The following is a 15,930-nucleotide window of genomic DNA, read 5'->3' on the forward strand; positions in this document are numbered from 1 at the left end:
TCTTGGTGGCTTTAAATACTCCTCACTGGCTAATGACTCACCTGGAAGCACTCGAGTCATTAGGGGCTGGGCCTGTGATTGGATGGCAGGCACAACTTTTTTGTTAAAGGGCTATGTTTAAATAAGTCTTAACCTCTACTTATTTCTATTAAACATGATGATTTGTGGTAAAATTGTGTTTATCTAACGTACTATATTTATTCCATTACAAGGCAAAATATTGCCTCTCCTTTAGACGTTTTTGGATGTCTGCACAGACGAGATCCCGCATCATTGCTGCTTTTATTGTGGAAAACCGTCAACGGATGTCTGGCTGGAATTACGTCAACTTGCTGGGGGTGCCTGTAGACTGGGCAGCAGCCTCAGTCAGACAGGTGGAGGAGAGCAGACGTCGCTAAGCGGCTGAGGTTGCACCCGCGGTCGCTTTGGGGATTCGGACCGGGCTGGACTGCAGAGGACGCCGTTCGGAATCCTCTTGCCGCCCGGCGGCCAGACTCCGGCTCGGTTCTCCATCCTAATCCCCGCCGCGCACATGCTTGAAGCCTCGAGCGAGGACGCGACGCGGGGAGCGAAACGAGGAGGAGGAGGCATGTAGTTGCGAGGACTTCACATGGTCAGCTCGGCTCTTCGACGTCGCCAGTGTTTTTCGGTCCAGCCATGGAGAACCTAGGCGCCGATCTGCAGAATGATGAAGACGTGCACAGAAGCGGCTACCTCCGCAAGCACAAATCCATGCACCGGCGATTCTTCGTGCTTCGGGCGGCCTCGGAGCGCGGTCCCGCTCGCTTGGAGTATTACGAGAACGAGAAGAAATTCCGCAGCAAATCTCCCGTGCCTAAGAAAGTACTGAACCTGGAGACGTGCTTCAACATCAACAAGCGGGCCGATTCCAAGAACAAGCACCTGATCGTGCTCTACACCCGCAGTGAGAGCTTCGCCATCGCCGCGGACAGCGAGGAGATCCAAAACGAGTGGTACCAAGCCATGCTGGACCTCCAGTGCAATTGTAAGATGTAAAAAAACAACAACAACAACAACCAAAAAAAGTCAAATCTCTCCTCTCTGTCTCCGCGTCGGGCCCATCCAGCCTCAGGCTGTTTTTTGCTCCCCATCTGCCCGCATGGGCATTGGCGGATGCACTCAATGGCATTGCCCGTCTAAATTCATATTTAGCGCTGCATCCGCCGATGGAATAAATGCACCAAAATTGCCATCTAAATGGAGAAAGCCGCGTGTTTTGAGGGTGGGGGGTCGAGTGTTGTTGGTGCAAACACATGCAACCGTCTGGAATAGAACACGATGCGCCTTGAGTGTAGTAATAGAGCAAATGAGGCGCAGCCGTATTTTTGCATGGCGCAGAGGGCATATAGCAACCATCCGCGGGATGCATCATATAGCGCTAGCCTATCGTGGAGCGCTCCGGCTTGTGTTGTTGTTTTTCTGCACGAGCCCGAGAAACCGCCCGCCCGTCCGCTTCGAATAACCTACATTTGTGCACGAGGCGACATCAACGTGCATCCGTGCTCTGCACATGTTTTAAAAGGGGGGAAAGGTAGAAGGGGCCCGTTTCTATGCGGGTCTCCTCGTGTTGTTTACGTTTATGCAAGAAGAACAGCACCATCAGTACCACGCCGCGACCCCCCCCTTCCCCCTCCCCACCAACGGGCTTTCCCAGCTCTGCACCATGCGTAAATGCTGGGAAGTGACTGTTAAATGGGAAGAAGCCATTTTTCTTCAAGTGATGTCTGAGACTTTCATGGCGTGAGATGGTTTAATCCGACAGTTTCATTTTCTTGGATTTGTGGGGTATTTTATGTTGCTTGGAATTCATACGATGGCTATCGTGGTTCCTTTGCACATGTTTAAATAGTGGGAGGAAAGTAGTGACTCTTGGGTGGATGAAAAAGCAAGGGGGGCAGGAATAATTGGACAGTTTGTTTTTTATTTTCAAAAAGATTTTCACCATATCGTTTATTAACATGTACAATCGGTTCTGCTTCATTTGTATGCGTTGAAGAAGTCTTCGGTTCAAAGTGTGCAGTTATTCTCCCGCTGCTGGCTTTTTACATTATATATGTGTATGTATATGTGTGTGTGTGTATATATATATATATATATATATATATATATATATATATATATATATATCGTATATATGTGTGTATATATACATGTTTATATGTTTATATACACATATATATCGTATATATACATATATATATATATATATATATATATATATATATATATATATATATATATATATACACATACACATATATAATGTAAAAAGCCAGCATCGGGAGAATAACTACATATATTTGTATGTATGTGTATATATACATATATATATATATATATATATATATATATATATATATATATATATATATATATACATACATACATACATACATACATACATACATACATGCACGCACGCACGCACGCACGCATGCACACACACACACACACACATACATATATATATATATATATATATATATATATATATATATATATATATATATATATATATATATATATATATATATATATATATATATATATATATATATATACATACTGCTCAATAGTAGTTGCAACCAATCTTGATGAGAAGGAAATATGCTGGCATCAGTTCAATTTTTTTTCATCTAATGTGTAGCTACCATATTATGGAATCATAGGCAAATAATGTGGTCATGAGTGACTGATTTTTTTTTAATTTGTTGTTTGATAACCATTGGGCAATATTTATAAGTGAAGACATTGTAGTACCAGCAGAGCACATTATTTTGATAATGTATTTTTAGTGTTATTTATATTTATTTCCATCCATCTTTTTAGTAGGGTCCCTCATCCATGTCCTTTCTGTTCATTTCAGGTAAATCGCCTGAAGACTACGGCAGTAGTGGCGAGTGTAGCTCTCCGTCTCCGATTCCATCTTTTAAGGAAGTGTGGCAGGTTAAAGTTTGGCCAAAAGGTCTTGGACATGCCAGGAATTTAGTAGGCATCTACCGCCTGTGCCTAACTGACAAGACAGTCAACTTTGTCAAAATCAACTCTGATGTGGCTGCCGTGGTGCTGCAGCTGATGAATGTTCGCAGGTGTGGCCATTCAGAAAACTTTTTCTTCATTGAAGTGGGTCGTTCAGCCATAACCGGGCCGGGGGAGTTTTGGATGCAAGTGGATGATTCGGTGGTGGCTCAGAATATGCACGAGACCTTGCTTGAGGCCATGAAAGCTCTGAGCGAGGAGTTCCGTCAGCGCAGTAAATCCCAGTCTGTGGGGACGTCGTGCGGTGGTGGAACCGCTTCAAACCCCATCAGCGTTCCAAGTCGCCGCCATCATCCCAATCTGCCACCCAGTCAGGTGGGCTTCACTAGGCGGGCTCGCACAGAGACCCCGGGCGGGAGCAGTACCAGCACCTCGCCGACGTCACGCCACGGGTTCCCGCGGGCCCGGACGGCTAGCATTGGCGCCAGGTCTGAGGAGAGCGGCACGAGCACCAGGTCAACATGGGCCAGCTCCAGCCCGAGTCTCAACGGATCCTGCTCAACCACCCCGACGCTGAGGCCCAAGCCCACTAGGGCCCCCACTCCGGCAAAGATTACCCTTAGCCTCGCTCGCTACACACCAAACCCTGCTCCCTCTCCTGCTCCTAGCCTGTCCTCCAGTTCTGGACACGGCTCCGAGTGTGGCCTGGTGGGCGCGGCAGCGGGAGGTATGACGGTGTGCTCCTACTCCCGCGTATCTCAGAGAGTTTCTGTTTCAGGTTCACCTAGCGATTACGGCTCCTCGGACGAATACGGCTCCAGTCCCAGCGAACACTCGCTGCTCGTGCCAAGCATGGCTCCCCACCACGGGCACGGTGAAGGAACCTCGAGCTACATAGTCATGGGTCAGCGAGAGGGGCTCCTCGGTTCCCATCATCGCTCCAAAGGCAGGCGTATTCTTCGGCGCTCATCCAGTCGGGATTCTGAGGCGGAACGTAGGCTATTGAGTAAAAGAGCTTCTCTGCCTTTAGCCACCCACGAACGACTGGTCCTGCATCGAAAAGATGACGACGAGAACAACGAAGAATATGCCATCATGTCACAGAATGTGAACAGGGTAGTCTCTGACAGCGTGACCATGGGGTGCGGGCGACGCGATGGGGGAGGGGACAACTGCAAAAGATTTGACAAAAGGAGAGAAGCAAATGCGAGAGCTCCATCAGATAGCGGGTACATGTCTATGCTACCTGGAGTCACATCTCCGGCGGCAGACGATGAATACATGGCCATGACGCCAAACAACAGTGTGTCCCCGCCTCAGCACATGCAGCAGCCTAGCTCAGAGGGCTACATGGTCATGTCCCCTAATAGTAGTACCGCCACAGAGTTGCATGGAATAGGTATGTGGGACAATAGGGTGAGCGCGGAGAGCCGGGCTTCCAACGACTACATGAACGTCTCGCCCGTCAGTAGCCGATCTGCCTGTAGCACGCCACCCTCACACCCTGAACAGCACCCACTACAACCAAAAATGTTTAATTCCTATTTTTCTCTGCCCCGAGCATATCAGCATACTCTCTACAGTCGCTTTGAGGAGGACTTAAACAAAGGGGAGTGCAAAAAAGACAGCGCTGGAGTCGTTGGAGGAGCAGGTTTCAACAAGAGAAGCAAAACGGGAGCGGTGCCCACAGGAGGTTTCCAACTCTCAATGTCCTCCTCTTCCTTTTCCTCAAGCTCAGCCAGCAGTGAAAGCCTGGAGGACAAGACTGTCACTGCAGGGAAAGGGTTAAGTTTGTACAAGAATGCTGGAACGTGCACCATAGATGGCCGTCCCCTACCCAAACGTGGATCCAAGAGCCCGAAGCAACAAAGGAGGGCTCGGCCACTTAGTGTGTCTTCAGACATTGCTAAAGCAAACACCTTGCCTCGGGTGAAGGAGAATCTACCCCCGATGGTGGCTCACAATGTCGGTGAGTATGTCAGTATTGTCTTTAAGGAAGACAATAGTTACACTGGCGGAAGACACGCAGTGACGGATAGAGCGCAAGACGTAATTCACGGAACTCTCCGACCCTCAAACCAGCCTCTCCTCGCCACTGACAGTGCTGCTAACCTTCCTCGTAGCTTCTCGGCACCGTTGTCTACATCTTCTGAGTATGTCAGCATGGAACTAGGGAAGTGCTCAACTCCCCTAAGGTCAACATTCAACCCCCCACAGAGTCCACTGGCTGTCGCCCCTGTGGTCCGGCGTGAACATGGTGCATCATCTCCTCTGGGAACAGATGAAAACTCAGCGTATCGATCCAAAGGAAAGACAGCAGCAGACACCCTCAATTCATTCATTGACAACAACATTTCAGATCCTAGCCTTTCAGCAAGACCTGCCACCCACTCAGGTCCTCCTGTTTCTGTGGAAGAGGAGACGGGCCTGGGGTTTTCTCCAGTCAAGACCTTCCTGTCTCCCGAACATGGCAGCAGACTTGTCCGGAGCAACAGTCAGGGTCGACGGGGTCATCATTCAGAGACCTTTACCTCCCCTCCCTCTGTGCCTCAACACCTATCCTCCACTACTAACACCTTCTTAGAGGGGGGCCAGCCGCCGGGCCACCGGCACACTTCGGACACCTTGCTGTGGGAAAGCAGTCAGGCAGCCAGTTTGTCCGAGACGCCACCTCCACAAGCCTCTGCTGAACAAGGCCTTAACTATATCGACCTTGACTTGGCCATTAAGGAGAGCCCTCAAGCGGGAGCTGAGCGTTCCTCTGCCGCCTACAACATGGGTGCAGGCGCTATGGGCACTGTTGCTGGCTCTAGCCTAAATACGTATGCCAGTATTGACTTCTATAAGTCAGAAGAACGGAGAGCGCACCAAATCGGGAGGAAAGATGATCGAGGTAAGAGCTTACACACGGCCACAAGAATTTTGTTTATTGAGTTGATTGAGGAACAACTTGAGTAAGGGGAGTCTTTGAATTACGTCCCATTCTCACGTTGACAATATCGGATTTCAATTGAAATGTACCTCAAAATACTTCGGTAAAATACATTTAAAAAAATTAAAAGGTGCTGTACCATAGTTGCTTAGAGGTGGATGGAGAGTTAGGCTTTCCAATGGTTCATGGTTTACAAAACAGCACTCAACACATCAAAATTGCAACATGAATAACATGAATGCAACCCTATGTATGATTCCTGTCCTCGTTTTTAGGTTACGTGACTGGAAGGTTTTTTTTTTTCCTTGACTGTTGGCGACGTAAGGTCTGTGTGAACACTACATTGCATTTGTGGCGTTTTCATGTGACGCTTTATATTTTGGTCTGAACGCAGCCTATCATTACTGAGGTGCCAATCGCTATCTCTCCCCTTTCTCTGTTCTTTTTGAGATGTTAAGCTTGGTTTCCATGGTAATTTCTCTTCCTTTGTCTGAACCTAAAAGACATTTTTTTTTGTCTTTGGGTTCACAATGTGAAAAATCTCAGGGCGGAAAGGGTAAAGATACTCTGAGCGCACAAACACAGACAAGCAGTATGCAATAGCTAAACAGAAAATATTGGGCTAGGGATTTAATGGTGGACAAAGCATGGGCTTCATACAGTCGAAACGTCTTAGGATGAGGGCGTTATAACCCGAAGACTCCCCGAGCAAGGCCTCCCCCTAAAAGAATTGCCTATAGGCACCACAAAACTTTGAAAATGCACTATCTTTCTCCAAATGAAACTCCCCTTGACATTCGATTAGGTTGAGTGAGTTGAGGATGGTCTGATGTTGGTTAGCCTGATTCAGGAAAAAGACAGTAGATAGATCGATAGATAAAAATGCTTTAAAGCTTCCAAATTAGTATGATTCTCGATAGACATTAAATTTAGACCAATCCTGAAAAAGAATTCTTCATGGTTGCCTGTAAAGATGGAAAGATTTTGATCAGATGGAGTGGTGATCATTTGTAACTATGCCAATGCTATCGGTTGCAAGTAAAACTTCTGTACCGCACACAGTCAGACGTGTATATTAGCATGCCAAGGCTTACAAGCTGTGGGTTGTCTGCAAGGTTTCTCATTATGACAAGTGGGAGTTGAGTGAGAGCGTCACAAATTGATGTGTCTGCTGCTGGTAATGAACCTTTTAGTTAAATGGTGATAGACAAGAAGAGAACACCAGGTAGGTATTTGTCCGTGCATGTGGGCGAGCTGTCGACCGCACGGGTTCACATGGTAACCTTCAAGTCTTCCATCCTGCTGTGCATGGTTCAAAGTCATATAATGGTTAAGTGTGGTTTTGATGGATTGTCTAGTGTACTGAAGTGCATTAGAAATCTGTGGTTGTCTTACGCCAAGCAATGCTACCATTTTCCATTAAGAGGACGGTGTGAAATATAATAAAATCTCGACAGTTGTACGATTTCAAGCATTTTTAATTACTACACTTGTTTAGTTTTGCTGAGTTTATTATTGTGGTTACGGTTTATAATTGCTTTAAAAGGCTGTCTAAGTGACAAGCGTAAAGGGTGAAAAGGCAAAATCATTTCAATGGCATTTTGAGGGCTGAAAAACTGATTCAAAAACTTGGAATTAAAGTAACAGTAAACAGTCATTTTGTCGCTTATTTTTCTATAACATGAACCGGAAGTTTTTTGGTTTCTAGGGTGTTAACTTTTGGGGAGGTAGTCTGTGTGAGCACAATATTTTTTGCGTGATATTAGGAGATTTAAGTAATATTCGGAGAAGAGTCATAATATTATGAGATTAACAACATCACATTACTTATTTTTCCATCACTCGAACCGGAAGTTGTTCAGTGTCCGCAGACATTAGGTCAGTGTGAAAAATGAGATTTTGGAATAATTTTGGAGGTTTATGTGATTCCTGCTGATAAAACTTTGATGAGAATGACTATTGTTAATATAGGCGACATAGTTTTAAAATAAAAGATTTTCAGATGGTGGTGTCCCTTGAGATGTTTGCAATGCAAAAAGTGTGCCATGGCTCAAAAAAGTTAATTATATTTGAAAGATTTCAATGAACTGTCTTTCTTTCAGCCAAAACAAAGCATAGTAACTTTGTAAATGGAGAATTATACGGAATGTCCGATTTTGACGTTGTAGTATTCACAGGGTTATTTGATAGCTAACGAAACACATTACTCTCTATAAAAACCAAGAACATAAAATATACATTAAGAACATAGAATTTGTGCATGTAATTTATTCATACACTTTACATTTACATAATTGATTTATCCAATACATGCGTGATCAGAGTGGAATAATTGCCCCTTTATTGCGAGGACGGGTTTATGCATTTAACATGAATAGCGATGAAAACTGTTTTAATATTCTGTCAATAGCTTCTATAGATTATTCCACTGAGACTCGTGTGGATGTGCAGCTTCTTCTCGATGCGTATATTCAGACTGCACAATAAGCATTCAATCCCTCACATAATGCTGCTAATAATTATTTATCAATGACTTCCACGTGAAATGTTTAATGAACATCGTAACTAAATTCAGTTGTTTCCTTCCTTCCGAGGTTTTAATTCATTTTTTAGACTCGGAGTCGCATCAATTATTGGTACACTATTTTGCTAGTTCTGGTAGAAGTGCAGCTTGGTTTAGAGCAGACGTGACTGACCCCTTCTCACTTTGATTTAATTTACTTACAATATAAGCATGCAACACAACATCTGTCACCTTTTATAGAGTTTAATCACACTGTGGCGTAGAACAATATTAACCTTCAACAGACTTGGTTTTGTGTTTAAAGAGTGCAAGACTGTAACGACTTAACATTGCTAAAACTCAGCAGAATATTTTTTTTATTTTTGATTAGTCTGGATGCAGAACCTCGGATATTTGAACCCAAAAGATCTAAATTTCTCCGATATTCCAGGAAGGTGACTCATGACAAACACCCAATTGCCTCAATGAGAACCGTTTTAGGGATTTCCCCATGAATAGATATTTTTTATTTCTGATCCTTTAGTGATGTGTTTTTCCGATATCGATCTGATACTGATCTGACACCTATGATTTCAGACTATTAAAAGTAATGCAACCAGTTGTTTTGGTTCATAAATGACCATTAAGGCAACAAACTTTTGCACGGCAACACGCTCGTGACATAACATAAACAAATTTAAATAAACTTGGATTACCATACAGACACACTCAAAAATAAATTTAATCTAACCTTACACTAAACTTAATTCTAATTTTATTTTAATTTTTTTACACCTTTCTTCTCCCTGGTTGGCTCTATTTGCCCCGCCTCCACCCTGACTTTCAGATGCAACCTATCGAGGGTTGTTTGCTTTTGTCTTCCCTTCAAAATATTCCCAAAATGATGTACACAAATGTCCTCACAATAGGATAACGCACGACCACTTGCCAACTTTCCCGGGAAGTAGTACTCCTCTCGTATTAGCGAACAAGCTCCACCATTCGCACTGACTAACGGGAAGAAAAAAAACACTGAAAAAATTCATCGCTCCGCCCAGTGCTCGTAGAGATATTACATGAGGGAGTTGCGACCAGAAAGACAGTGCCCATGATGGTTTTATGAGCAGCCTCTCACGCCCGCTGTATCTCAAGATAAATATTTGCTCAAATTTTTACTCGTATCTCAAATTGCTCGTATGTCCACTCGGTCTTTTGGTCGCCCGGAAGGTTATTGATAATTACCATTTAAATTGTTGCTCAAATTCCCTAAATACAAACTGTGAATTATTATTTAGTCATACTTAATGCCCTATTAATTATTAGGCTAAAGAAAAGCTCCAAATTTCCCGTACTTTTATTGTGTTTTGTTGGAGAACTTGTTAAGACCCTGACTGACGTCCCTTCCTAAGGGGACAACTCATGTACATACAAACTCTTATACACTCAGACATCCGCTCAGTGAAACTGCTCAGGGCCATTGTTGGCTTTTATTGATGCGTAGACCGTGTTGTTTTACCTTGTTTTGTCGCCGGTCTTTTGGTCGCCCGTTGTTTGGGTCCGGGCGACCAAAAGACCGGCGACCAAAAGACCGGCGACCAAAAGACCGGCGACCAAAAGACGGCGACCAAAAGACCGGCGACCAAACGACCGCACACGATGTCAGGGCACTCGTATGTCGACGTATTACTATATATTAAATATATAAATCCTGAATATAATTCAAACTCAATAGCTACAACAAAATTTGGGGGAAAAATCATTGAAATGTTGATGATAACATACTTAACTCAGCTCATTATTTTTTTTAAACAAAACAAAACAAACAACATTAAATCTACCCTGAGAGAATAATAAAATAAAAAAAATAACTAGGAAATTTGGTCTTCTATTAAACTTTCCATGCCATCATTTTCCTCTTAGGAGAAGGAAACGAAACGAAAAAGTGGTCAGCCCGAGTCATGTTGATGTATGAGCACTTTTATCCCCAAGTGTCCCCTGAAGTACAAACTCTTTGCTTTACGAGGCTATTCTTTAATAAAGAGAGGGTCGTCCAGTCTCTGTGGATCACTATGAGGCACAGTCACAGCCACTGTGAGCTGATTATTGCAATGCTCAAATCTTTTCTGGATGCAATTGCATAATGTGAACCTGCGTACCACTCTGCACAGGGCCGTTATCATTAAAATCATTCAAGAAAGATACCGCGCGTCATGTGATGTTTACGAAAGCTGCCACTGAGTAAATGTTTTAAAGAACTTCATGACCTGATGGACCTAACCTACTGTTATGATAAATACCGCCTGAGTAATAATCCATAAAGTGAAAAGCATGCCATTTGATGTTTTTCAATGGTTGCGTCACAAATTCCTGAATGTTTTTCATTGTTTTCCTCCAGATTGTTGATTTGTGCTCAAGTCTACGATGGAAAACAGCGTGACATCTGTTGCCGCAACACAACTGTTCGGGAGTCCAAAATGCTGGAACTCTCAAAAAAAAACCATTCCTCATTCGTCTGCCATGTTCTGACAATTCAACATGTGCCAAACACACCCATGTACACACACACACACAAACACACCAGGTAAGGAAATGTTAATAAGCTTTGCTCTGATGATTGAAAGTCAACCGGATGAAGGGTGATGATGGCTGATTATTTGAGTTTATAGGTCGGCTTTATATCCATTTGACATCATCAAAGCACTATGACAATCGGGCAAAGCCATAAAGTCGGTAAAAATGCCCCATGTTATGTTGGATTGCCTACGTGATTGACATCATTGTGATTGGTAGCTAAGTCAATGTCATAAAATGTGACCATTCAAGGCACATAATGTCATCCCTGTTGTTTATGGAGTCCTATTGTAGCCTTCAGTCCTAATAGGCTTTGTTTTTGTCATGTGTCACGCCATTTTTTGTTCGTTTTCTGAAAAATGTCATACAAAAAAGATGGAAATATGTCTATCTAAAAAACATAAATGACATTATAGCCATAAGGCTTCTTCAGATCTTTTTTTGCTGTAAAATAATAATAATGCTCTTTTTAAATACACCTTTTTGGCTGTGACATGGCATTATTCAAAAAGAAAAAACAACAAATTGCAAAAGTTGAACACAGCTTTGATGACCATTCACTTCCAAGTTGCCCTAATTATCTTTTATTTTCTAAGATGAGAAAAACAGAATAATTTCGAAGAAAAATTATAAATTAAGAGGCAATGTTGAGCTATAAGTCAATATTTCTGCACGTAGTGGAACCCTCAGAGTATGCTACTAGTGAATTAAACCATCTCACTACTACTAATTTTATGTGTAATATTGTATTCGTCAAAATCCATCGTGTTGTTAGAAGTACACCTGGGTGTTCTACCAAAGTACTGCGCTTCAACATCATCATTACAATCCATTGGAAACATGTTTGCGTTTTGATTAAAGAAATTGATACTTATCATTAATATAAGTACAGCAAAAAAAAAAAAAATGCAGCATAGACCCACATTTTATGTTCCCAAGGTGAAAATTCATAAGACTAGTTGCCCATTTCAAATGACATCACGTCTGCACACACAGAAAAACAGATTATAAAGTTGAGGATTTCAAATTGAATTAAACTCTCTTTTGATTAACTCCTGTTATTTAAAAAGAACACCATCATTTCAAGCCACAATGCAGATTTTCCACCTGAGGTTTATTAAATATGTTACGTGATTAAATACATATATCGTCAAGATTCTTGACTTAAGAACCTCTAATAGGATGCATTTATTCTTATTTGCAATGGCTTTTTTGTGCAGCATACATCCATGTGCATACCGATTGGCCAATCAAAAATAATGTTATTCTAGAGCATTATTTGGTCAGCCTGTCCTAAGTATACACTCAGTACCTCAGACAAACTGAATCGGTACAAAAGTTGCCTTCACTCCATTACACCGTCTGTGTAGATGGTGAAACAAGAAGACATATTTTCTGTTTTAGCATTTTTTTAACCAACATGTACTGCTATTCTAAAAAGGAGTGTGTACAATGTTTATCAAATACTTTTTAAACATTTTATAACAATGTATATTGTTCTATGGTTCATTTTACAATATACAAGAGAACAGCATTTATGACACTGCAGTTTTTTTTTAAACATCTACATACTAGTTCACACAAATATAATGTGACATGTGTCATTCAAAATATACAGCATACATACAGTATTTTGGTTAATGATATTTAGCCTAGATGTCTATATACGCTTTTATAAAGTGCCTCTTTTTTGATTGTAGCTGTTTTACACAATCTTTCAATGGGTAGTGACAATACAAAAACGAGTGGAGAAAAATATTGGTATCAGCAAATAATTTTTAAAATTGCCTTACTGTTTATCTGAAACGTGATTTTTTTTAGGGTGCCTAACAGTTAAGCCACTATGTAAGCATCCCTTGCTCTTGTTTGACTTTGTCAAGTTGAGGTTTGGCCCAAAATTCACCGCATGGGCCGCTGTTTCATCCTAAAAATATTACTGGACAACATGTGGATTCTAAATTGTATACGTTTTAATCTTGAATCCTTTTTTTAATGACTTTGTGCAACGTTTTTACCCGACAGCTATCGCGCTCTTGTACATAAAATAGTAACAAAGCAGACTCATATCAGGCTGCAAATGGTATGTATGTATTGATTTAGGCTTGTAGTGTATCTTGAACCTCAAAGCAAACATGAGAGAAAGTTATTTGAACTCTTCAGAGCAGCTAAGTGCTTACCTGGGCTAGTACACTATGAACACGCTTGTGTGTGTGTTGTTTTTCTATATTTGGATGTGGATTAAATCCCCCAAATGGTGTGAATAGTGCTCTTTTCTGCCTTTACCCAAATCTCAAGACCTGATGTGTTCCTCTCACAAGCCACTCTTTGTATTATTTCTATTGGTTATGCTGCTGTAAGATTGCTAACCTGTAACAAAAAAGAAAAAGAAAATACAGACAGTCAATCTTAAATCTGATTTAAAAATAATTATTATTTTGTTGAAGTGCTACGGGGCCAAAATGTGTTTTTTATTTTTCAATGAAGCATTTTTAAGAGTGATTTTATAACGTTCATGTGAGTTTATGACAGGTTGCATACAGTACCCAGAACCACTGAAGGCTGGTTTTGTCCAGTTGAAGCTTATATTAAACACAATGTACAATAAATCAAGAAGGACTATATCTATGTTTAAAAAAAAAGAACAAGTTTTTCTGGGTGCGTGTATACAGGGTATAAAGGATGTATTTTTCACACCAGTAGCTTTTCCCACATTTAGAATCATATTTACAATGCTTTAATAATGTTGAAAGGGTTGAGACATGAGAAAAAATGCATTAGCTACTGTTGAAACCCTGTTAGATTTAGGGTTATAAATAAAATAAAAATGTCACCAAGACAAAATAAATTAAAAGACTAAAATTTGGATTTTTTTTTTAAATTATGGTCAGATTAACAGTGGAAAATTACTATTTTTAGATTCCATTTTTTTTCCACAATCATAAAAATTTAAACCGGCGTATGCAGACTATTTTTTTAATCTACTGCATACATTTACGCAAACTCCAATTCAGCAAGATATGACAGAACTGAAATGTCTTTGTGTTTATTTCAACTTTATCTCCATATATTTTGAGAAAAAAATGCTACTAATGGAAACAATCACCTGTCTACTGCCAATCATTTGCACTTCAGAATGAAAAATTACCGTATTTTTCGGATTATAAATCGCAGTTTGTTTTCATAGTTTGGCGAGGGGTGCGATTTTTACTCTGGTGCGATTTATGTGTGAAATTATTAGCACATTATTATATCATTTCACGTTATTTTTAAATAGGGAAATACGGTAATCGAGCAGCAGAAAAAAAAGTTTGGAGTTAGCAAGAAACTTGTAACGGACTGGCGAAAAGCGGAGGTTACTCTTACTGAAATGAAGAAAACAAAAAAGCTAATCGCGTCTACCTCCCGAGTTGGGGGAGTTGTTTATAAGTGACACCGAGGATGAAGATCTCATTGGATTTAGTGATTTGGAGTGAAAGTGATAGTTTGGTAAACGTGTTAACATGTTCTTTATGCTATCTGAATAATTCTTAATATGTTACGTCGTTACTGACATTACCAGACATTGTCAGTCATGTAACGTTAGTATACCGTACACTTATTCAGCCTGTTGTTCTCCATTTTATTTTAATTTTAAATTGCCTTTCAAGATAACTTGTATGTTTTGGGTGTTGTATTTTATCAAATAAATTTCCCCCCAAAATGCGACTTATACTCCAGTGCGACTAATATATGTTTTTTTTCCTTCTTAATTATGCATTTTTTGGCTGGTGCGGCTTATACTCAGGTGCGCCCTATAGTCCAGAAAATACGGTAACCACCAACAACTTGTAATTGAACTAAACAGGTGACCTGGTCGAAGCAGATTTTATCAAATAAATTTCCCCCCAAAATGCGACTTATACTCCAGTGCGACTAATATGTTTTTTTTCCTTCTTAATTATGCATTTTTTTGGCTGGTGCGGCTTATACTCAGGTGCGTCCTATAGTCCAGAAAATACGGTAACCACCAACAACTTGTAATTGAACTAAACAGGTGACCTGGTCGAAGCAGTCCTTTATAATCTTTTTGTTATTCCTTCAATGGTTCTTTTCTAATTAGGGATTATGGAGTCGTTCTGACTATACCTCATAATCTCAAAAGACTGCAGACAAAACAGTTGGTAGTTAAACCCCTGACGGTCTAAGAGCACAACAGGTGATCAAATCGAAGCAAAATATCAGTAAAAGCTCTGAAACGGCTACTTGGTGAACTCTAAGTGTGGGAAACGATACCGTATGTCCAATCAAGATGCCATCTGTAATTACAAAAGGGAAGAGCATTTTATGTATTTTAAAGTTATTGATACTACTTTGATAATGATGTACAAAGATTCAATACAAACTATGTAAAATATCACATGTACAGAGAAATTCAATGAAGGGGCCGGAAATGGGTGGGAAGTTTTGGGTGAATAAGGTTCATTCAATTCTTGACCAGTTCTTTCCAAACAGAATCTTGATGATACTTGTCTGTGATGTAGACAACATCAATGTTTTTTTTTCTATATATAAAAGGCAAAGGGAAGAAAAATAACATTTGTCAGTCTTTTATTGATTGTGTATCAAAGTTCAAATTGCAACATTTTCATTACATGTGACCTGACTTTCATGAGGAAACACTGATCAGACTTTTCAAAGGTATTAGCCAGACTTTATGTTTTAATCCCAGATTTTTTTTAGGTCTCCCAGATGGTATATTGGCAAGACTATTGCGTGACAAGGTGCCACTTTATGTTTCTCACACGTGTAGTTTTGGATTTACTAAATCATGAGCTTGGCTCCCTTAGTTAAATAAATTACTATTCCTGTTTGTGAAAAGCATGCAGACTGCCCCAATTTTAAAGTACCATAGATGTAACTGCACGCAAATCGATACAAATGTTAT

General features: G+C 40.8%; 1 protein-coding gene across 1 annotated transcript; it reads left to right on the top strand.

The window, feature by feature from the left end:
- Window positions 1-337: 337 nt before the first annotated feature.
- LOC144067859 (insulin receptor substrate 1-B) lies at window positions 338-15,913 on the top strand. The gene is made up of 3 exons (XM_077591894.1): window positions 338-1,006; window positions 2,888-5,893; window positions 10,831-15,913. Exons 1-3 carry the CDS (start codon window positions 658-660, stop codon window positions 10,836-10,838), a joined length of 3,363 nt encoding a protein of 1,120 aa, XP_077448020.1. The 5' UTR covers window positions 338-657; the 3' UTR covers window positions 10,839-15,913.
- The last annotated feature ends 17 nt before the right edge of the window (window positions 15,914-15,930 follow it).

The sequence above is a fragment of the Stigmatopora argus genome, chromosome 22 (genome assembly GCF_051989625.1).
Source record: "Stigmatopora argus isolate UIUO_Sarg chromosome 22, RoL_Sarg_1.0, whole genome shotgun sequence".
NCBI classification, from domain to species: Eukaryota; Metazoa; Chordata; class Actinopteri; order Syngnathiformes; family Syngnathidae; genus Stigmatopora; species Stigmatopora argus.